The sequence below is a fragment of the Notothenia rossii genome (genome assembly GCF_949606895.1).
Source record: "Notothenia rossii genome assembly, chromosome: 5".
In the NCBI taxonomy this organism is placed as follows: Eukaryota; Metazoa; Chordata; class Actinopteri; order Perciformes; family Nototheniidae; genus Notothenia; species Notothenia rossii.
In genome coordinates, this window is record NC_136903.1 from 40,001,483 (window position 1) to 40,025,720 (window position 24,238).

Sequence of the window (24,238 nt, forward strand, 5' to 3'; positions counted from 1 at the left end):
CAAACATTTTTAACAGGGGCCATAATAGCGTAAATAATGTTTGTTTTGGCAGTTATAACTGCATGTAATGTCTTCTACTTTTTTACATCTGGGAAGGCATTTGCCTTCATCAGATGGAAAGTGTCTTGACCAACAACTTAAGTATTTATTATAGCTATGCAGGGCATGCAAGCGAGCAAACACAAACAAGTGAAATGAAGAATACAATTGAAATTGTAATATTGTGGTGTTTCATCTTATAATTCAGTCTATAGAATGCACCAGACAGCATCTAAGACCTGCAAAAATCTAAATGTTCTAGGGGGAGGCCCCCCAAACCCTTCGTGCGTCATTTTGTCCGCGCGCATTTTTCAGGGCAATCTGTATTGGGCTCAGGGCCATCTGTAAATTAGCTTAGATGGCCCACAGGGCCATCGCCCAAAATCCTTAATGTCATTCGTGTGAGCTGCAGGCGCCTGATAAGCCAACATCCCCCACTTTCATCGTACAGGGCAAATGGAAACTGTAACCGGGGTGAAAAGGGAGTTATCTTTACTTAATTATGAATGTTGTTACATCAGGGCTGAAAATTCGTTTTTTTGTATTATATTTCCATTTAATCTTGTGGACGTGCAGATTCCCTGTCCTCCATCAGGGGGTGCTGCAGCACCCTCAGCACCCCTACTTCCCACGGCCCTGTCTGTGTGTTTACATCCACAACGACTGGTGCATGGACAGCAGGGTTACACATACACATTGTTCTCCCGACCTGGAAGTAATGTCTATCATGTGCAGACCCTTTTACCTGTCCAGAGAGCTGACGGTGGTGATAATTAACACTGTTTATATCCCACCTGATGCTAACGCCAGCATTGCACTTGACCACCTCCAGAGCTTAATAAATAAACAACAGAGGTCCCATCCGGACGGAGTTCATATTGTAGCTGGAGACTTCAATCATGCATGTCTAAAAAATGTGCTTACCAAATTTGTACAATATTTACAATGTACCACCAAAGGAAAGAACACACTGGACCGGCTGTATTCCAACCAGAAACATGCTTACAGAGCGGTCCCACTCCCCCATTTAGGACTATCTGACCACCTCTCACTGCTTCTCATCCCAGCTTACACCCCCCTCAGAAGTAAGACCAAGCCGGTGGTCAAATATATCAGAACCTGGCCCGAGGGGGCACTCTCACAACTGCAAGACTGCTTCGAACACACAGCATGGGACATATTTGAACAGACAGACTTGGAGGAACACACAGAGGCTGTCTTATCCTACATCAAGTTCTGCACAGACACTGTAACTGTGGAAAAACGCATTCGGGTCTACCCAAACCAAAAACCATGGATGACAAGAGCGGTGCGGTCTCTCCTGAGTTCCCGTGACACAGCCTTCACGTCGGGGGACACAGCCCAGTACAGCTTGGCAAGGGCAAATCTGAGGAGAGGCATCAAGGCTGCAAAGGAGGACTACAAGGGAAAAGTGGAGGAGAATCTCGCTCATAACAACGAACGGTGCGTTTGGCAGGGCCTTCAACAGCTAACCAACTAGAAGGGCAAAACATCTGGCACTACTAGAGCTGACGCCCACCTTGCAGAGGAACTAAACCACTTCTTTGCCCGCTTTGAGGCTAGCAGACCCCCCCACTTTTCTACCCTGCCTCTGTCCCTGCAAACTACCAGCTCCATACCACCTCCCACTCTCAAAGAACATCAGGTGAAGCAGACGCTGAAGTCTGTGAATCCTGGAAAAGCCGCAGGACCCGATGGAGTACTCGGAAAAGTACTCAAAGCTTGCGCTGACCAGCTTTCAGGGGTCCTGACCAGGCTATTCAACCTGTCCCTGTCACAAGCTTGCATTCCATCCTGTCTGAAAACGGCTACCATCATTCCTGTCCCCAAAAAGACACCAGTTATAGAGCTCAACGACTACAGGCCCATAGCCCTAACATCGGCGGTGATGAAATGTTTCGAAAGACTGATAGCCGACTACATGAAAGCCAGCCTCCCACCCTCCCTCGACCTTCATCAGTTCGCCTATAGAGCCAACAGATCCACGGATGATGCCATCGCCACGGTCCTTCACACAGCTGTGAGCCACCTAGAAGGCCCAGGCAACAATATAAGGATGCTGTTTGTCGATTTTAGCTCAGCTTTTAACACCAAAACATACTAGTGGAAAAACTGTCAAGCCTAGGTTTCCCCTCCATCTTATGCGCCTGGATTAATAATTTCCTTACAGACCGTCTTCAGACAGTGAAAATAGGCCCTTACTGCTCCTCCACCCGCACCCTCAGCACTGGCTCCCCGCAGAGCTGCGTGCTGAGCCCTCTACTCTACAAACTCTACACACACGACTGCTCTCCCATTCACCCCTCCAACTCCATTATCAAATTTGCAGATGACACCACTGTTGTCGGCCAAATATATAAGGGATACGACGAGTCGGCATACAGAGAGGAGATCCTGAAGCTGTCTGCGTGGTGTTCAGCAAACAACCTATATCTGAACACTAGCAAAACAAAAGAAATCCTCATAGACTTCAGAAAATACAGTTCAGAGCACGCCCCCCTTCACCTCAATGGAGAGAGAGTGGAGAGGGTCTCCGCCTTTAAGTTCCTGGGGGTTCACATTTCGGAGAGCCTAAGCTGGAAAGCACTGAAACTTGAGCTCGCTCCATTGCGGAGATATTCCCGCGAGAGCGCGGAAAACTGAAATTAATTCACTGGCGACCCCCTGTCGACGGGGGGCCCCGTCGCCAGTCTCTGGAACTGTTATTTTGGGGGTCGCGTGCTGAAAAGTTTGGGAACCCCTGCTTTAGAGAATCCGAATGCACTTTCACTATCCGACGTGTTTATGATGCGCCAGCCGACGTCATTGTGTGCGTCTGCTGCTGTGGGGAAACTATGGAAACTACAGTGTTCTATACAGCAGACTACAACATGGATGTTTAATAAGAACGAGGGACTACTGTAAACTCATCTAGAGACTCTGCACCGTGCTCTGATGCTGTTGTTTTATGCTTTATGAACTTGGACAACAGGGAAACATATTCTTCATGACCAAAGTTGGAATTTAAATAAAAAAGGAAAGTGAAACTTATGCTCGTCACCCTCTCCCTCCGGTCCACATTAATACAAATGATCCCAATACATGTGATCCAGCGCCGTATAGACTGAGAGTTATGTCATCTTCGTTCACTCCAATGGACCACTTTTTTACAGCAATGGCGGATCGTGGAGCCTCTCAATCTTTCCCCGGAAGTTAGCGCCAAGGCTAGCAGCGCAGTAGAGTTGCAGCATAATAGACCGTTCGTGACGGACTTTTGAAAGGTAAGAAGAAGTTTAAAGATTTATATTGCGGATATTATCAGTACATCTGATTCAAATTAACATGTGTATTAAAGGATGTCAGTGGGTTATCCCTAAATTAGTAGATTTAGGGAACGTTTACAGATAACAGATAAAGCTACCGGATCAAGTTAGCAGCACACGTTGAACAGCCTTTTAATTGTAAATTCCGTTCTCTTAATGTGATTTCGTCCAACATTGTTGAATTAGAGAAGAGGTGCTTATAAACGGGATTGTATGTGGGGGTGGAGGGAGTTAAATGTCAGCTAAATATAAAGTTTGGTGCGTGTAAGAGTGAGTGTTTTTAGCAGAGCCATATTGTGTCCTTGTGATTATGTTGATTATTACCTGTCTGTATTATGTTGCAGCTCAGCTGATTTTGGATTGATGTCAAAGGGAGAGGGACTTAAAGAGCCTGTGACACGATTTTCCCCCATCATCCAAACCCATCAATTTGAGTAAATATTGTCCCCTTGAAAACCGTTACTGAACTGATTTTGGATATTTGTACTTTGATAACCATTAATCTGCCCTTCAATGTTGACCATTTCCTGGATCTTCTCGGGGATTCTTCAAGTCCCGCCAAATTATGGGTGACGTCAATGCGGGCACAGCGCTCCAGCTGCACCGTTCAGGATCCCAGCATCTGCATGTAAACGCACGATGGCGCACACAGCAGCAAACTCAGACAGCGATGACAGTTTAATCTTGAACGTGTCTGAGAGCTCATATGAGGCTGAAGGATCGGTTTATTTTGTATCTGTTAGAAGTTTAGGAATTAGGTGCATCAATATGGGCGATCATACGGTCATGTAGCCAGTGGTGGACTGGGACTAAAAATCAGCCCGGGACTCTCGACCGGCCCACTTCGGTACAACTAGTCAATTGTCAACGGGGGGAGTGGGGGATGTGCTAGTGACTTATCCGACCGGCCCACTTCGGTACCGGCCCGTCCGCCACTGCACCCAGCCCAGCCCACGTAAACTGTCAACGGGGGGAGCCTCGCTGCGGGGAAACGGTGGACCTAGTTTCCCGATCGGAGTGGGAATAATAATAATAATAATAATAATAATAATAATAATAATAATAATAATAATAATAATAATAATCCGTGCATTTTATCCATTAATTTCCCCAACATTGTGGTAAAAAAAAAACACACGTTTAATCCATGTTGGTGTACTACTACAACCAGTGGTGTAGTGGGGATGTTTAACTGGGTGGACGGGGTGGTGGGTGGACGGGAGACACTATGGACGCGCTCGTGAACTGTCAACAGGGGGGGGGGGGGGCTTGGGGACCTCTGTGTCGCCTGTCAGCGCAATTTACATGATGCCGTTTAGACAATATAATAATAAAGGGCAGTGCCGGCTGTCAGCGAACCGATCCGGCCTTTCTGCGCGACTATCACTCAAATGCGGGACATAGTCTCAATGTGTGGGACGAGGGACAAATAATAAAAATGCTGTGTGTGCAGTCCCGCACAGTGCGGGACACCTGGTCACCCTACACACACAGTTCTGCCCCTCACACACACACGCTTCAAATCAAGTTGCATAAATGCTTGAGCTACGTTTTTATTATAATTACTGTGAAATCTGCCTATTATGTTTTCGTCATTATTACAACAAACACACACTTGCAACTGATAACACTAGCAATGATTTTAGATGTATTAGACCAGTGGTCGCCAACCAGTCGATCGCGATCGACCGGTCAATCGCGAGTGTGGTGCGGGTAGATCGCGGACCGTTAAAAAAAAAGTAACAAAAGAAAGAAAAATACAATTTAAATAATAATGTTTGAAAAATACGTTTTTAGATGTAAAGCTATCATCCACCACCCCGTTAGCAAGTGCCACTTGATTAACGTATATTTGAGACACCTCAATAATATAATACATTAACCGTGCTTTACGTGAACCTCATCATGACACAAGAGACGACGGCAGGAATGTAATTTCCCGTGTTCAGTGAACGCAACAGAGGCAACACACCAGACCAATCAGAGAGTTGCATGGAAATACACGTGTGCTTGTGTCATTCAAGCTCGGCTCTGTGTGTGTGTGGCGATAGCGCATTTAGTGTGATAGAGAGGGAGAGAGGGAGTGAGGGAGAGAGAGGGACCGGTGCTAGCGGGGACCGTGATGTTAGCATCTGGTTAGCTAGCTGCACTAACGGACATAAGGAGCTGTTTCCACAACAAGCTGGAGGAGAGTCCTCTCCTGTCAGACTGAGGGGCTCAGGTGAGCTAAACGACTCTTGAGTGTTTAGAACAGTTTTGTCAAAAATTATTCAAAAGATTATTTCCGCGGCACACCTTCATAGGATCATTATAGTTATACAAACAATAAGAGAATAAATGAAAAACAGGTATGAAATAGCCTACTATATGGCAGTAAAACAAGAATACAGTTTAATGGGATTTGTAAAATATCCATAAAGAAAAAGAAAATCTGTTTACAATTCTGTTTCATATGGGTGCTGAGAGAGGTATCCATAGATCTCTTCATGTTGCTCTCAAAGTGCACCAGATTGATGCTTTCAACTTCAATATTTAAAAAAAAATCTTCCCGGGGGAGCATCCCCCCGGGCCCCCCTTGAGAAGGTGAGGTCCGTCCCCCAATAGCACTTTACCCCTGCCTATATCCCGTGAGCTGAATATGGAGCCTTCATTGTAACAGTAATTCAGATGCAATTAGCCTATATAAAAGGCCTCAAATTGGAAGCATTGTATGGGCCGTCTTTTACACTCAATTCTGCAATAGGTAGATCTCGCCTTTCACCTAGGCCGAGGTCGGTGATCTTGGGCTTAAAAAGGTTGGTGACCACTGTATTAGACTATTAAAAAAAGAAATCATGCTTCAAATAAGTGGGAGTACGGCGTACCCCCGCGTCCAACGCCCACTACACCACTGACTGCAACTACAAAAAGCTAAGGTTTGTTTTCCCATCAGGAAATGCAGACCGGCTCAAACAAAAGATTTTTAAATCATCATCCTCACGATCATTTAATGTATCATATGTTCGCCGAATTGACAAGAAAGCACTAATAAATGTAGTTTCATCCACTTGAGTTTACAAAAATAATCAATTTGTTTTTATATCACATCCGACGGGAGGAAATTCAGCAGCTCTCACTACCGATTTTTTATCCTAATTTAATCATCATCTTCACCACGATCATTTATGTTTATGTTTGCCGAATTGACATGAAAGCACTGACAAATATGAATATACTGTAGTCAACTTCATTAAAACGTTATTAACGTGCCTAAACTCAGTAATTTACCATTTCTACGCATGACAACACACTTTGTCCGTGTTTGGCTCTCTCGCCGCACAGTGAAGCGTTCCCGCATTGACGTCACATCCGGCTTCCCCCAAAACCTCAAAATGAGTCGAAGGAATTTTCCCGCGATGTTCGAAATTATTGATATTTATCGGAACGGTATCGCTTTTTCTTTTTTAAACTGACGGTTCGAGATTACTAGTAGCCCACTATTTCATTGCACAACAGTTGTTGGGTTCGTGTCACAGGCTCTTTAAGTGAGAGTGAAAACACAAGATAAGTTTAATACTACTGTTTTATATAAGTAAGCATACTAAACATGTATTCTATCACTGTATTATATAAGTAATCTTTTTAGTAACCTACTGTATGGCAGGTGGAGGGGCAGTGATGTTACAGGTGGAGGAGCAAGACTGCAAACTCACAAGACAGAGAAATCAAAGTTTGTTCTCCAGAGAAGAGGTTGATTTCACTTCAATTTTTTATTTCATATTTTCTAAAGATGTAGAAATGGCACAAAAAAAACTTGAGAGGTGTAACCAAGACAACTGTAACAACATGAGTAGAGAGCCACCAAGGTTTTTCAAGTCCCTCTCTCACTCCATTTTGCCAACCCAAACTTCCGGGTACGTGACGGGACACCTTGCTTGTTTTTGTTGTTTGCGCTCCTCTGGCTGGGTGCTGGCAGGTGGAGGGCAGTGATGTTGGCAGGTGGAGGGGCAGTGATGTTACGGGTGGAGGGGCAGTGATGTTACGGGTGGAGGGGCAGTGATGTTAGCTGGGTGCTGACAGGTGGAAGAGCAATGTTTAGTCCAAATATTTCCATTGCAACGACTAATGGAAATGACTGCAGCTGTGGATCTGTTTGGGGGTTGCTGGATGTGGTAGCTTGGCTGCTGTTGTTCCTTTTCACCTTTTTGGATTGGCTCTTGCTTCCAAAATGGAAGAACACACACAATGGAAAAACACTTTATACTTACTGGACATGTTATACTCATTACATACTGTATATAAAATATGACCAAGAATGTGAGACAACTTTATAGAAATTCATATCACATCTGTTACTGATGCCATTTGTCATACTTTGTTAAACTCACAAATAATAAAGTTCCATAACTTCAGTTGGGAACAAAGACCACACCTTATCTCCCCAAGGCAATTTCCCATCCAATAGGTGTGCTATATAGGTGTGTATAACCCTTTCTCCTGTCTGTTACACCCTCTTTCAGCACAAGAACCAGAGGGGGATTCAATGGAGCCTGAATACCTGCACTGAGACCCTCACCCTGCACCCTGAGTCTCAACTCTGTTTTTCAAGCCTTTCCCTGTTTTTTTGTATTAAACAAAACCTTAAACTTTCCCAATGATGTGGTTTTTGTTTTGTGAAAAAGTGCAAATGCAGTGTTTGTATATAATAACCTCACATATTTTTTTGCTGTTGGTCGTGAAATTGCTCCTGCTGACTTGAGCCAGCCATTTTTTCCTCCGCTCTGTGTCAGTGGGGAAGCCGTACATTCGTACTCCTTTCTCGGAGCGATTTGAGCATCCCCAGGCAGCACAGCAAACCATGGTGGCGACTAGGAGGCAAGACAGCAAACCAGGACAACACGGAGGAAAAGGCACAGACAAACTGCATGATATGCTATTCAATGTTTATTGAATTCCATGTATTTGCAATGGATGTTCCTAAAACAACACATTTAACATCATCATCATCATCATCATGCTGCTGCTGCTGCTGCTGCTGTTAGTCCTTTGATAGTCACCTGTCGGTCTCCTGTCCTTTCTGAAAGCCATAAAGATGACATTAGTCATTTAGATAACTTGTGTCCTCAATTACCATGGGATTACTGAAACTACCATGAATTTAAGAAAATGGTAGAAATTAATCTAATCTGAATTTTGAAGCAATCCTTTAGATCCCCTCCCTCTAAATATATCAATAAACATTAGAAAGTGATGCTCCTGACTACCATACAAGTTTAAGAAGATAATATTGGTTTTAAAGAATTCAAAGCTATAAACAGCAACAGGCTCTTTAACCAAGGCACTGTTAGCCTAACATGTAAACTGGTTGTTCACACTAATCCTAATATTATCACTTAATATTAGCAAATTCTATTTTATTTTTTAAAACATATTGATGTAAATACATACACCTATCGATTTGTTGTATAAATATTGCAAATCAAAACCTTTATTCACTAATAATTACCAAAAATCGTAGTTCTATCTCCTGTTATCAATGCATTCACTTTGCCCGCCGTGAACTTCCGGGGAACAATCCTCGTCTGCATGAACCACGTGACGATAACCGTTTTTGGACTTCCGCTGTTGTAACTCTTCTATCTATATGGGGCTGGACAGTACAAACGCTGGCCAACATTTTAATATATGTTTGGGGGGAGGGGCATAGTCCATGTGCTTGTTACGCGTATGAAACAGGAAACACGTAAATGAACTCAGTCTGTCTAAAGTAGTTAAACCGTCACAATGTGCATTTAAAAAAAAGCTAGTTTCACTACATAATTCACTTTTTCTGTTCTCTCCTGCAGCTCCCGTACCCACACCACAAACCCATACACTGATCTACACCATCATAAAACCAACGGCACTTTTAAGAGCCAAACTCAACCTATCTCTCTGTCTATCTACCTACCTTTCTTATAGTTATTGGCTCTATTTTTTTTCTATCATTCATTATCTATTTCTTCATCTATCCATCTCAATCTTACAATCTGTCTCTCTATCTCTGTTTGTCTCATACAGCAGCTGTTGCATATCTGTTGGGTCTGGCTGGCTGGCTGGCTGGCTGTGTTGCAATGGCAACAAACCACAACCCAGACCCCAATAATCCCACATCCAAAGAAGGGAAACGCAATGCTCTTGAGCTGAAGCATGAACACATGCTAGCTGAGGCTAAGGTTGCTGTTTTAACCCATATGACCTCATTCATTTCCCACTTGAATTTGGCACTATCTGTTATCCAAAACATGCCTGACAGGCCAAGAGTAACTGGATTTTGGATCAATGTATAGGGCCTTTGCAAAATGGTTCATCATTACAACATGGGGGGCAGAGGCTTACTAAATAAAGCCTGTTCAACTTGTTTTACTTCATTAGTTGTATATGGTACGAAAAACTTGAAGCAAAAATGTTCTCCAAGTGAATGAGTTTACTTTTATTTGTCCACTGTCATATGGTATCAGTTTATCAGCAACATCAACCTTACATGAGTTGTTACTTGGTCACAGAAAGCAGCTGAGGAGAGGAAACGGGCACGCTCTGTAGGAGACACTTTACAGTCCCCTAAAAGGGGCTGTGTAGGACGTGGCAAGCTGAGAAGGAGGCATGGAGGGCGACGCCAAGGCTCAGCTACAGGTTGAAATCCCAATTATTTTACATTTTTATGAATTTACTAAGTAAATGGTTTGAAAATCGAATTAAAACACAGTAATTGCTTGTTGAGGGTCTACAATAATTCCAATATATAAACGCATAATGACACTACAGTCGGAGACATTCCCACTGTGGTGTCATAAGAACTATGCTTTATTTAATTTCACAAGCTTTTAAACAATAGGTAGATAATACAAATCATCAGTTATCTGTTGTTAACCCTCTGTGTGATGTTTTACAGTCACATCCCCCCCGACTGAGGGCTTCCAGTCTTCCAGTGTGGAGGTTCTGCGTACTGAACCTTCAACACAACACGAATTTGGTAAATCACAAAAATGGCTTTAAGTTTAAAACTAAAATCAATTTTTAAATAAATTGTGTTAGTGAGAGAAAATAACCTTATACACAACTGACAGTTCAGGACTCGAACGAGGAATGGAATTCAGTAAAGATATTGGCCAGTTCCATACTGAGCAAAGAAATAATCCTTGATTTTTAGTGTTCATCTTAAATATAGTCATTTACAGTTAAAGTTTCCCATTCTGTTCACAGAAAAGAATATGGAGAAACTCTCTGACATTCTTTCCTCATGTCCTCCTCCTGAGCCTCAAAACGCTCTGCCTCATCCTGGTCTTTTCGGCAGCAGAAAGCCTCAGAGCGCTGGAAAGAAGCGAGACCACACCACCTACAATGCCTTCTAGAAAAAGAGGCTGTTGGTCATCCCCTGTGTGGCCTCTGCCACGAGCCGGCTGTTATTAGGTGAGATAACATTTACCTTTATTTAAATTACTTTACCTAATTGTAATTTTTCAGTATTAATGCTCAGTGCCCTGCTATTTCAGCTAACATGCATGACTTTTGGGATGTTAGAAAACTGGATACCTAGAGAAAACCCACATGAAAATGAAAGTAATTCTAGGATATTAGAATAATTTTGTATTTCCTCCCAAGGTGTAAAGAGTGTCTCCCCGAGGAGTGGTTCTGTGGAGACTGATGTACTTCATCACAAGAACCAGCCACTCCACAACAGGGACAGTTTAATGAATGTTTTTTTTTAAACCAATTAGTCCAACAACGTGTATTGTTAGAGTGGAAGGTGGATATGACACCCATGACCAAGGTATGCTCTCTCAAACTTGCATTTTGATGTTCACATGGCTCTTCGGCCAGCATATAATGGTAATTAGTGCTTTTCTTTTCTTTTTGACAGCTTGCATATTGCCAACTGTGAAGGCACCCAACTGCTCCTGTAAAGGCACAAACTTCACTGTGGTACCAGGCAAACCAGTGATTTTAATTACCATCAATGGTAAACACATATATATATATATATATATTTGGATTTCTATTGAATTGTTGTTATATGTTTACTGTTGGGCTGAGGCATTGTGCTTCCACTTGGAGTAAAACCTTCATGTAATATCTGTTCATCTTTGACTATTTGTAGATGAAACTGTTGTAAAATGTGTCTTAATTATGTTTATTTACTTGTTCCAAAGGCGTTATGACTTGCATCTGCCACTATATGTCTGTCAAACTTGCCAGCAGCAGTGGACCCCCGACTTGAAAGTCCTCCTTAAGAGTGGATACTGGCCAGCTTCGGTCAGTATTTCCACACTTTACACCTTGGACCTCCTGAGCTCCTTTGAAGAGCTCAAGGTCATCTCTACGGGATTCTCCAGACAGGCCTTTGCAAAGCTGCCGGAGCATCGCACAAAGTGTGGAGGAAGAGTAAGTGTAAATATTCTTTACCATATTATACATTATAACATTTCCGTAAATAGACAAAATCACAGCAATATATGTAATTATCTTCCAGTCTGGACCTGTCAACGGAGATGCACTGCAGCGCAGCTTTCTGGAGTTCTCCTATGCCTCGTATGAGGAAGACCAGCTCTGCTGTGGTGCTCCTTTCATCTGCCCTGCCTGCACGCCGGAGATGTTGGCTGTTTCTGCCGATGGAAACAGGAAGCTGTATCGCTTTCGGCGAAGTGGAAGGTGCTGTTTTTACAATGTTGTTATTTAACTTTTTTGATTATTGTTTATATTTCATGGATATATTTGCTAATCTTTTTTTCCTCAGTTCTGATGGCAGCACCTTTTTTAATGGGCTCTTTGTAGCAGAAGGTGGCTGCATTTGTCGACAAAATACAGAGATCACTGAAAAATGCAAGTTTTTATTCGTCATTTTACCTTATAGGTATATCACAAAAATAGCCATGTATATCCGACCCTGACTTTCTTCAAATTCAGCTACTTCTCCTTACCATCTACTCCAAAATCAGATAATTTGAACAAATGGTGTAGATCTTGATTCCATTGCTTTTAACTGATTTGTCATGATGTAATGTGTGTCTTAGACCAAGGGAAGAGGCACATGTACGGACTCCCAGTGGACAGCAGCGAGGGAGACGTCAAGGAGGGCTTCTAAGCTGGATGAAGAAGGGATGGAGGTGGCTGTATGTCGCCATGGGTTTATTTTGAAGGCCTTAAATATGTACAGGGGGGAGATATTCGCCTACCCCCTGTATCTTCAAAAGGAACTCATGCCAGCCAAAGCCAAGTTCTTCGCCATGGATGTGGCTTGCAAGTTCTGGCCGTACATGGAGAAAGCTGCAAGTGTCATTCCTGCTCTCCAGGAGCTGACCACCATGAAGCCATTCCTCAGTGTAGTGCATGCTCGAGCCCATGCTACCAAATGCGAGGTAAGTGAAATATTTTTGTATCAGGTACATTTATATTTTTTATATTTATAATACTGAAGTAGTAAATATCTAAGCTATAGTGTTTAGTATAGTAGTATGTAGCCTCTTTGCACAACAATTCCAGCAAACTTTTACCATCAGATTATATGGAGTGTGGGAAGAACCAGGAGGGAGCCGGGATGACCGCTGGGGAAGAGGTGGAGCAGGTCAACAGCTACCTGTCCCGTTGTGCCCTGACAACAAAATACATGTCCAAAGCAGGTGAGTGGAAGGTTTTGCCCTATTATTGCATTCTTTTTTAGATGACACATCATAATCTCATTATTGCTTTCAAAAGCACGACTGGACATGCTCACAGTGCATGCAATGGGATGGAACAGGAAAAAAGGTGACTCCCTTCATCAGGCACTTTCCACAAGATATGTGAAGGTGAGCCTCCTATTAAAGGTGTTGTTGTGTCCTTTGTCATTTGCACATGGCTCGTTGTTAATCATAGCAAGTTTTAATCTTGATAAATGTCCATCGTCTACTGTTCATCAGACTAGTAAGAGGCTCCAGGAAGAGACTGTAAGTCTTGAGGAACTCAAGACGGAGCTACATTGTGTCTCAGATGACATGGTGTCGACGTGGATTTCCGACGTGAAGGAATGGGCATCTGGTAAGCACGACGAGATAACACCAGCTACATATCATTGTCCATGACTGTTTGAATTTACAGATTTGATCCTAAAGAGCAGCCAATTTTAAGGCAATAAGGCTGATTTTTCATGCCACGTAATGGTACCCTCACTGGATTTCAGTAGACAGGGACATAATCTTCAAGCAATAGCAAGCCAACTATGTGTCCATGTTTATCTCTGATATGTTCCAGTTTCCATAGTTGTACCATCAATTTGTGTTAAAAGCTGTTAAATATGTTGCACAATTTTGTTTCTCAAAACCGTTACGTGTTGTGTAACAGTACATTTTACTGCCAATATTATTTCTACAGGAACCTCAGAAACATCGGGTACTTCTGAAGACTTCCTTCAAACAGCACTGCAGCAAAGCATTGAGGGGCTTTACCTAAGTGTGAGGCAGCGGAAGCAATCCCTTTACCGACAGAATGGTATAACAATATGATGTTTTAGGTTGCAGATTCAACCTACTGAATTATATATATTTGTTGCACTTGCAAATATAGTTTGTCACATATCCCTATCCCACTACTTCATGTCTTTTTCAGACAGCAGCAAGCTCCGCCATCAACTTCGAAGGAAGCTTGCAGACAACAAAAAGCGCCTTAATCAGGAGGTACTGAAGTACAACCAGCTGGTACACGACTCTGCCAGAGGCATAGATGTTGCTGCGGTGGAGCATTCCCTCTCTGGAGGGAGCATCATGTCCGCGCTGTGGCCGTGGGAAGTTCATGGCATGGGTCAGTTTTCAGATATTTCATAATAATTAATTTGAAGTTCTGTTATATGAAGGTATACCTTGCTGAGTTATGCACATATCATGTAGAGTGTTAGAACGTTAATTTAGTTTAAGGGTATATCTTAAGTTTTCTTATTGTGTATACATTTGATTATTTTGAAAGTACATGTTTGGAGTTTTAAACATGTTGTTATGCTATAATGAAAATGTGATTCACGTATATACATAACTGTGATTGGATTTTAGCTAACTTTACAGCCAAGAAAAAGATACTTGATCAAGTCATGCTTACACGGAGACTGCAAGAGGAGAAAGGCATCCTATTGTGGGAGATGGCGCAGCATTGCACATGGTTGCAGAACATGGCAGTTGCTCTAAAAAATAAGGTGGCTGAGGAAGGTAAGTTGAGTTTTAAAGGAAAAAAAGTCAGCCCAAATCATTCTTGGTCACAGAAATTGGATGGAGTATAATGGCCTTTGCCCATTCGACCCGGCCATTTTACATAATGAAGTCCCTTGACAGTGACAATCATCTTTATATGCACATGGGAGAGAATATACTCCATTGAAGTGCTCTGGCCTCGTGAAGCAATCTTACTTTATAGTATGTCCATATAACAATATTTTGTGTATTTTCAGATGTAGACAAGGGGAATGAAGGACTTGGGTGCACCCTAAGAAGGAAGCATGCTGAGGCGTTGGAGAGGTTGCAGGTGGTACTGCGGCAGTACAAGACTGCTTTATAGACCCTCCAGAAAAACGTGGGCTAAATTCCTTGATTATGCGGGCTAAAATCATTGATTATGCGGGCTAAATTCCTTGATTATGCGGGCTAAAATCCTTGATTATGCGATTAAACATGCAGGGTTTTTATGTGATTTTATGCGGTGAAATTGCCGGAAGTTGCGAAATATGCGGAAAGTTGCGAAATATGCTAAATATGCGGGGGAAAAGAATAACAATTTTTTTAAATATTGGGCTGTCTTATTTATTCTCTCTCACACACAACCTGCCACTAACGTTAAACCCCTTTACTATTCAATTAAACACATTCAATGTTTATTTATCGTAAAAGCAATTGGGCTATTTTAATCTCACACACACACACACACACACACACACACACACACTTCCCGCCTCATTCTGTTTTCATTTACTCGTTCGTTATCTGACCAGCTTCAATCTTGTAGGCTCCTCACTTCGTTTCTTGTAGCCCTCGAAAGGGTTTTGGAGGTTGATCCCTCGGTGAACGTCAGTTGTTTGGCTTTCTTGTCCGCAGCAGCAGAAAGCATTTTCGAATGTTTGAATGAATCAAAGTGGGTCGTCACCGTCGATTTTCTCTTATGCTCCAACACACAGTTGCACGGGGTGCAGAATAGTTTCCCCCCACTTTTTGCCCGGTATTTAGTTGAAATGTTCGTTGGTAAATGAGATGGATTAGATTTGTTCATCTTGGTGTTTTCTCTATCGTGTGAGCTCCACACGTTCACTCTATACAGTGTTTTTTACATTCTGTGATGCGCGAGCTGATGACGACACGTCAAGACGAGTTAACTTTTTTTTTTCTCAACTTTGTGTGGAAAAATGCGGGGATTATGCGGCCTTTTGATAAATATGCGGCCTTTTAAAAATATGCGCCATTTTGTGGATTATGCGGTAAATTCTGCGATCGCAGAATCGCGTTTTACTGGAGGGTCTAGCTTTAGGTCCTGATGCTTGTTTCCTTCAACATGAAGAGGAAAGTCAAAGTGACCTAAGCAGTCCAGACACCAGTGAAGATGAAGAAAGAAACATAATTTAGGTAATTTACTTATGAATTGCTGCTGCTCTAAAGCACGAATATCCGCCAAGACTTGATGTGCTATCAGAAATGTAAATACTTTACTGACTTTATATTTAGAGATTGTATTCATACTCCTCAATGGAAGATCACCCTTGAATATGTTGACCATATGACTTTTCCCTATGCCGCAGCATCAGGCCAAACATTTCACTTGTACACAACTTAAATTGTATTGAATGCTCAGCGTCCCTGGAATGCATCCTGAGCAATGAACCATTCACTTTTGATCCTTTTTGAAACACTATAATGTAAATTCCTAAATCTCCAAGTATATCTTGCTGGTTACCATACAACTTGGTGAGCACATCATTGTCCAAGAGCAGGAGGTCTTTCCCTTTTTTCCCAGAACGGGATGCCTATGCATTATTATTTTCGATCTCTTATAGGATTTACCTGTCATTAACTTTATATGACTGCACCTGTCGCAGGCCAATAACAGATTTCCTCTAATTGTTCATTTTTGTTTCTTTTGCGTTACTTGCTTTAATTGCTTTGTCAGTTATATTTCCTTTTTGGTCTCCAGCTATTAACCTGATTGATTGAAGTACTTCAATCAACATGTACAATGCACAGTCTTTTAGGATGTATAATTAGGGACATTGAGATAAACAACAAATAGTTTATTTGGTGAATCACCTCATTGTTGTTCTCAAAACCAAATAATACATTGTGATACATTTTTATGTTTGATTTACACATAGAATGTGGATAAAAAATGGTTGTGTTGTATGATTTGTTAATACTGTATGTTATAACCGTTTGCATAACTTGATTTTATGTTCTGTTGTCCATGCTTTTCATGTTAGACTAACCCCAACGCTCTAGAGTCAAGACATACACCCTTATGGTGGCCTTTTACTTGTATTGTGGTGAAACACATAAGTAAACCATTGCCAGAGAGGACCATTTTATTGTTTTAAAAACAATGTTATTGATGTGGTTGGTTGATGAATAAATATAAATTAAGCATACGTCTGTGGTACTTTTTGTTGTTTACATCACACTGCATTATAATGCGTTTGGAAATAAATTCATTGAGAAGTAACAATATGGGTTAGCACTTGAATATTTTTGTAAAGAGATGATCCTCATCTGGAACACTGGTTGTTGGTTTAAGATAAGATAGAACTTTATTGATCCCAATTTGGGAAATCTTTGCGTTGCAGCAGCATTAAAACACATTATACAATACAAATAAAAAGACAAGAAATAAAGAAGAAAATATACATGTTGAATTTACAAATGAGCAATAACAAGATATGCAAGGTATTATATTTACATAACTATGTGAGAGATGGAATATTAAATATTACACTGAATATGTCAAATGTACAGTGAAGAGAGAAACTATGGAGCAGAGAGTTCTCTTCCAGCCAGAGGTGATTTGTTGTACAGCAACACGTTCTCACTCCCAACCCGTCACATGTTGACGGACGGTCAGGGCCCCTCCCCGTCACCGAATTGCATAGAGCTCCCTGAACGTTGGTAATAGACACGTTGGGATTGCGGCGAAATGCTCTCCGCAGATCCATTCTCACAGCGTTTATCAACCTTTTTCTTACTCAATATCAAGCCACACTTATTGTTTTTACTTCTTTATTTTTAATTGAATAATGTAGGACTTTTGTTGCCGTCAGTTATGGGGAGAGTAGGGGCTCAGAATACTGAAATCTGTATTGTTTCATCGTTTTTTCCTTCTAATTTTGTATTCTTTTCTAAACCACACACTGTTATTTACTCAACAACACATAAGTATCCTTGTGTGTATTTATTTATTTGATTAATAAACACAAGTTGGAGTCCGTCAGGACCGAGGGTCGGAGCAGCTCATTTGCTTTAGAGAATTTTACACCCGGAAGTAAGTATTCTCTCCGCTTCGCTTGACAAACCCAGCGCCATATAGATAGAAGAGTTACGACAGCGGAAGTCCAAAAACGGTTATCGTCACGTGGTTCATGCAGACGAGGATTGTTCCCCGGAAGTTCACGGCGGGCAATGTGAATGCATTGATAACAGGAGATAGAACTACGATTTTTGGTAATTATTAGTGAATAAAGGTTTTGATTTGCAATATTTATGCAACAAATCGATATGTGTATGTATTTACATCAATATGTTTTAAAAAATAAAATAGAATTTGCTAATATTAAGTGATAATATTAGGATTAGTGTGAACAACTAGTTTACATGTTAGGCTAACAGTGCCTTGGTTAAAGAGCCTGTTGCTGTTTATTTATAGCTTTGAATTCTTTAAAACCAATATTATCTTCTTAAACTTGTATGGTAGTCAGGAGCATCAATTTCTAATGTTTATTGATATATTTAGAGGGAGGGGATCTAAAGGAATGCTTCAAAATTCAGAATAGATTAATTTCTACCATTTTCTTAAATTCATGGTAGTTTCAGTAATCCCATGGTAATTGAGGACACAAGTTATCTAAATGACTAATGTCATCTTTATGGCTTTCAGAAAGGACAGGAGACCTACAGGTGACTATCAAAGGACTAGCAGCAGCAGCAGCAGCAGCAGCATGATGATGATGATGATGATGTTAAATGTGTTGTTTTAGGAACATCCATTGCAAATACATGGAATTCAATAAACATTGAATAGCATATCATGCAGTTTGTCTGTGCCTTTTCCTCCGTGTTGTCCTGGTTTGCTGTGCTGCCTCTTAGTCGCCACCATGGTTTGCTGTGCTGCCTGGGGATGCTCAAATCGCTCCGAGAAAGGAGTAAGAATGAGGAAAAAATGGCTGGCTCAAGTCAGCAGGAGCAATTTCACGACCAACAGCAAAAAAATATGTGAGGATATTATATACAAACACTGCATTTGCACTTTTTCACAAAACGAAAACCACACCATTGGGAAAGCTTAATGTTTTGTTTAATACAAAAAAACAGGGAAAGGCTTGAAAAACACAGAGTTGAGACTCAGGGTGCAGGGTGAGGGTCTCAGTGCAGGTATTCAGGCTCCATTGAATCCCCCTCTGGTTCTTGTGCTGAAAGAGGGAGTAACAGACAGGAGAAAGGGTTATACACACCTATATAGCACACCTATTGGATGGGAAATTGCCTTGGGGAGATAAGGTGTGGTCTTTGTTCCCAACTGAAGTTATGGAACTTTATTATTTGTGAGTTTAACAAAGTATGACAAATGGCATCAGTAACAGATGTGATATGAATTTCTATAAAGTTGTCTCACATTCTTGGTCATATTTTATATACAGTATATAATGAGTATAACATGTCCAGTAAGTATAAAGTGTTTCCTAATACTGTGTATTCAACCACTATGGAATATGTATGTGGGCAGACAAAACTGAGTTGTTCTGTGTGTGAAGTAACCTCAAGTCACTCCGCAGGCACATTTTGTGTAACCTCAAGTCACTCCGCAGGCACATTTTTTGTCACATTTGTCAAGACAAAAAAGGGCAAGACTAGGCTGAGAGCAGAGGCTATACCCACCATCTTCGTGCATCGCCCTGTGGTCAAAAAGAGAAGGGCCCCTGCACCACGATTCACCCCGGGACCTGTATCTACAAAGCCCATAGCTCATGATCACAGCTATAGTGTGAAAGGTGACACAGATATAATAAGTATGAACTCTTCGTAACAAAAGTCATATTTCTTATTTTGAAGTGGTATAATATTTTAAATGTTCGAAAATCTACAGTGCCATGTCTTCTACTTACATTAGTCTCAAAGATTGAGGGAAGAAGGGATGAGGAGACTGAGAGAAAGGAAAGTGAGGGTGAAGAAAGAGAGGACATGGCTAGTGAGGAGAGACAGGGAGGGTGGACACCACCCACTCACCCAGCAGCCAGTCAGCATACGAGGGAACCAGCAGCCAGTCCGCATACAAGGGAACCAGCAGCCAGTCAGCATACGAGGGAACCAGCAGCCAGTCAGCATACGAGGGAACCAGCAGCCAGTCAGCATACAAGGGAACCAGCAGCCAGTCAGCATACGAGGGAACCAGCAGCCAGTCAGCATACGAGGGAACCAGCAGCCAGTCAGCATACGAGGGAACCAGCAGCCAGTCAGCATACAAGGGAACCAGCAGCCAGTCAGCATACGAGGGAACCAGCAGCCAGTCAGCATACGAGGGAACCAGCAGCCAGTGAGCATACGAGGGAACCAGCAGCCAGTCAAACAGATCTATTAAAAAAATTAAAGAGAAAATTAAAGAGCCAAGAAGGAATCACCAAAAAAGCAAAGTCTGCACTAAGAAAAATCAGGAAGGAAAATGCAGCTCTCAAGAAAACCATGAAAAGTAGGGACAACAAATATAAGAAAACGTTTTAAAAAGACCAACTTAAGGCATTAGGCAGACTCACCACAAAGGGGATGAAATGGAGCAATGAGACAATTAAGAAGGCTTTAAAAATTTGCTTTACGTGCGGACCAACGGGTTACAAAACTCTGCAGGAATTGCAGATTCCCCTTCCAGGAATAAGGACACTGCAAATAAGGACGCAATGTGTTAAGTTTGAGCCTGGTGTGTAACAGCTAACATCAATGCCCCTCCACCCGTAACATCACTGCCCCTCCACCTGCCAACATCACTGCCCTCCACCTGCCAGCACCCAGCCAGAGGAGCGCAAACAACAAAAACAAGCAAGGTGTCCCGTCATGTACCTGGAAGTTTGGGTTGGCAAAATGGAGTAAGAGAGGGACTTGAAAAACCTTGGTGGCTCTCTACTCATGTTGTTACAGTTCTCTTGGTTGCAGCTCTCAAGTTTTTTTTTGTTGCCATTTCCACATCTTTAGAAAATATGAAATAAATGAAGTGAAATCAACCTCTTCTCTGGAGAACAAACTTTGATTTTCTCTGTCTTGTGAGTTTGCAGTCTTGCAGTTTTGCTCCTCCACCTGTAACATCACTGCCCCTCCACCTGCCATACAGTAGGTTACCAACAAGATTACTTATATAATACAGTGATAGAATACATGTTTAGTATGCTTACTTATATAAAACAGTAGTATTACACTTACCTTGTGATTTCACTCTCACTTAAGTCCCTCTCCCTTTGCCCTCAATCCAAAATCAGCTGAGCTACAACATTATACAGACAGGTAATAATCAACATAATCACAAGGACACAATATGGCTCTGCTAAAAACACTCACTCTTACACGCACCAAAGTTATATTTATCCAATATTTAACTCCCTCCACCCCCGCATACAATCCCTTTTAGAAGCCCCTCTTCTCTAATTCAACAACGTTGGACGAAATGACATTAAGAGAACGGAATTTACAATTAAAAGGCTGTTCAACGTGTGTTGCTAACTTGATCCGGAATCCTAGCTTTATCTGTTATCTATGTTAATTTGAATCAGATGTACTGATAATATCCGCAATATAAATCTTTAAACTTCTTCTTACCTTTAAAACTCCGTCACGAACGGTCTATTATGCTGCAACTCTACAGCTCTGCTAGCCTTGGCGCTAACTTCCGGGGAACGATTGAGAGGCTCCACGATCCGCCATTGCTGTAAAAAAGTGGTCCATTGGAGTGAACGGAGATGACGTAACTCTCAGTCTATACGGCGCTGGACAAACCCATCCATGGACAAACCCCGATAGCCCTCAAGCTCTGATTGGATGTTTGAGTGTGCGCCGAGGGTTACGCCGAGCGTCGAACAGCACTTTGAAATGGGATGGAACCACGGCAGACTGTCCAAAACTGGATTTGAACGGGTCCACAAATTTTGCAAATATGGCAGTAGCCATCAATCATCTTAAGATAAGATATACTTTATTGATCCCAAGTTAGAAACATTTGCGTTACATCAGCATGTGTAACAGTTGTAAATATGCAGTGGTCTTTATTTGTAAATCATTTAGTATAATCACACAAATTCTGTGTTTTATATTTAATAATTCTGTGTTCTTTATTTATTGAATGTTCAATACCTGACAAGGTCGGAGATGAACAACTTGGGTCGCAGGTTCCTCAACAGTGCATTACAAGACATCTATCAATATGTGTGTATACCTCCACAATTAAACTGTCATATTCTGCACATTTCTTATACTATCTACATACATCTTATAAGAGTATAATACATATGTGTAATATCAGTTAAAATAAGTGCTTAAACATACAGTAGTTAACATTGCAGGAAAGCAATATATTGGTACTTTGTCAGGCCTAATATTTATACCCCCAAAGCTTTTTTCTTATTCAAAATAAGACCTTAACCTAAAGTATTCTTTAATGTTTAAATAAAGCCTTATTAGTTTGTCTGTCTGTGTCTCCTATTAATATCTAATAATAAAAATAATAAATTTCAATAACGTGCTTTAACCACTAGGTGTCCCTTTCTATCAGCTGTGCACCGTTATGGTGTAAATATACCAATATCAGCCTGTCCTCCTACAAAAAACGACCAAATAGGTTGATTGTTTAAGCAGTGTTGATCACGATATTACGACCCATAGCCACGTAGCTTTCCCCCTATTCATTTCTAGCAGCAGTTTATTACGACCTTTTGTCACGTTTTGTCACGATCGTAATCCCTTGAACTTTAACCTTGCGCATCAATAAAAGTGCGACGAGCCAAGAAGATGAAGATGAAGAAGAAGATGATGAAGAAGAAGAATTGTTAAAGAGCGTCAGAGCTTTACAAGTGGTAAATCTGATTTCTGTATTTCATTTGATTTGTTTACGCTTTTAATTAATCCTGTCGTTTTTCTACTAATCATGTTTAACCACGATATTTCAGTTTTACGTTTTAGGGCTGGCCCGTGGCATAGGCAGTATAGGCGAATGCTTGTTGTTAGCAATAGCATGGCTGTAAAGGTTAGCGCTTAGCTTAGCGCTTAGCTTATATGCGCTAACGGATATGTATTGCAATATAAGAAGGTTCGTCTACAACAAGTTGGAGGGAGAGTTTTCTCCTTCGCACAAAAGGAGCTCAAATCTTGCCTAAAAACAAAACCCTTGGTAGCACGTGACATAACACATAACAATGGCAAAAGTATGTAAATTCAGCTAACCAGACCAGGACATGATATGACCGTAAACAATGCGAAAGGAAATGGCATTTTAATAATAATAATAATAATAGTTGACATTTACATGGCGCTTTTTATAATGCACACACTTTTTCTTTCTTCGAAATGTCACCTAACATGTTGCATTAATGATAATTAGGGTAAGTTCAACACTTGAATATCATCAGGTCATAGTTTTTTTACTACCTTAAACATTCACTAATTCAACTTAAGTTTTGTGAAAGCATCACATCTAGTTAAAAAGAGAAATATATTTCCCTGTAATTACTGATTTACCTGGGACTTGATTGATTTTGGTGCCTGTAGTTTTATTTTGGCAAATGCTTATTTATGAAGCAACAATTAAATTACATGGTAGCACAGCTAATCTGAGTTCATCTGTTTGGTTTTTTTCAGGTCATCTATCAATTCAATTATTTGAAGTAGCCTATTATCATAAAAAAATCAACGGTTCTTTTCAGAGCCATATTCCTCTTCCTACTCCCCTTCACTCCTCTCGTTTTCCTGTCTTTTGTTTTGTTGTTCTCCCTCCCTGTATGTCAGTTCATCCTTTGTTTGTTGTTGCCCTTTTTATCCTCACTTAAAAATGGCATCCAAGCAACTGAATGAATGGCTAGAGATAGGGAATGCCCTCGCAGATGAGTTGGCAAATAAGGCAAGTACAACATTATCCAAATATGTATTATAACATTTACTCAAATGATAAAAGACACACACATTACAAAGATGTGTGTGCAACAATTAAGGGAAATATATAATCTCTTTTATATATTTATATATTAAGATACCAAAGAAACAAAAGAAACCGAAGATACAGAAGATACCAAAGAAAATAACGCAAGGATCAAATGTTTCCTGGAGGAAGAGGGACCTGGATGGGAACATTATAGCCCAACATTGGAATAAGAATCGATCTGGTCTGTAAAATATAATCTAGTTCTAGTGTTTCATTAAGTTTTAATGTCGTTGGTCGGTCCTCAATAATGTTTCCCATATCATCGTACTTTGTTTTATGCAGTTAAACCTTCCAGCTCTCAGAAGTCCCCAGAGGTCGAGGAGACACATGAGATTCCTCTACAGGTCCCAAGTCTTGGTATGCACAATGAATTCTTAAATTATCCTTCAACTTGAAATGTAGGTAATTGTTTGTAGTATGTAATAGCTTTGTTCATGATACATTCTAAAGTGAAAAGCCATGTATGGAATATCTTTTTTTAA

At 41.1% G+C, this 24,238-nt stretch overlaps 2 protein-coding genes and 2 long non-coding RNA genes across 9 annotated transcripts in view; 3 read left to right on the forward strand and 1 right to left on the reverse strand.

Annotated features, from left to right (window-relative positions):
* The first annotated feature begins 10,606 nt into the window (after window positions 1–10,606).
* The window catches only part of LOC307039961 (uncharacterized protein), a 61,055-nt gene continuing 47,423 nt past the window's right edge, over window positions 10,607–24,238 (forward strand). Inside the window, exons 1-5 of one of the 6 annotated variants that reach the window (XR_013808374.1) lie at window positions 10,607–10,790; window positions 10,983–11,151; window positions 11,242–11,340; window positions 11,851–12,029; window positions 12,115–12,143. Coding sequence is in view for 4 of the 6 variants with exons in the window: in XM_079682429.1 (XP_079538555.1) it covers window positions 11,338–11,340; window positions 11,577–11,762; window positions 11,851–12,029 (368 nt within the window). In the remaining 2 variants the exon portion in view is untranslated. Of the gene's footprint in view, window positions 10,791–10,982; window positions 11,152–11,241; window positions 11,341–11,535; window positions 11,763–11,850; window positions 12,030–12,114; window positions 12,144–24,238 lie in introns of those variants that run through there. The other 5 variants (XM_079682429.1, XM_079682431.1, XM_079682428.1 and 2 more) reach the window with 5 other exon arrangements.
* Window positions 12,909–13,293, forward strand: LOC307038398. The gene is made up of 3 exons (XR_013807988.1): window positions 12,909–12,997; window positions 13,074–13,165; window positions 13,277–13,293. It is a non-coding gene; the product is annotated as an uncharacterized lncRNA (long non-coding RNA).
* On the forward strand, window positions 13,300–14,897 carry LOC307041162 (uncharacterized protein; the record flags this gene model as incomplete). Its single annotated transcript, XM_079684485.1, has 5 exons — window positions 13,300–13,394; window positions 13,728–13,844; window positions 13,962–14,153; window positions 14,399–14,551; window positions 14,791–14,897. The coding sequence occupies exons 1-5, from the start codon at window positions 13,352–13,354 to the stop codon at window positions 14,895–14,897; spliced, it is 612 nt and encodes a 203-aa protein (XP_079540611.1). The 5' UTR covers window positions 13,300–13,351.
* Window positions 18,865–20,449, reverse strand: LOC307041088. The gene is made up of 4 exons (XR_013808684.1): window positions 20,335–20,449; window positions 19,690–20,155; window positions 19,463–19,561; window positions 18,865–18,996 (listed from the first exon to the last, which is right to left on the reverse strand). It is a non-coding gene; the product is annotated as an uncharacterized lncRNA (long non-coding RNA).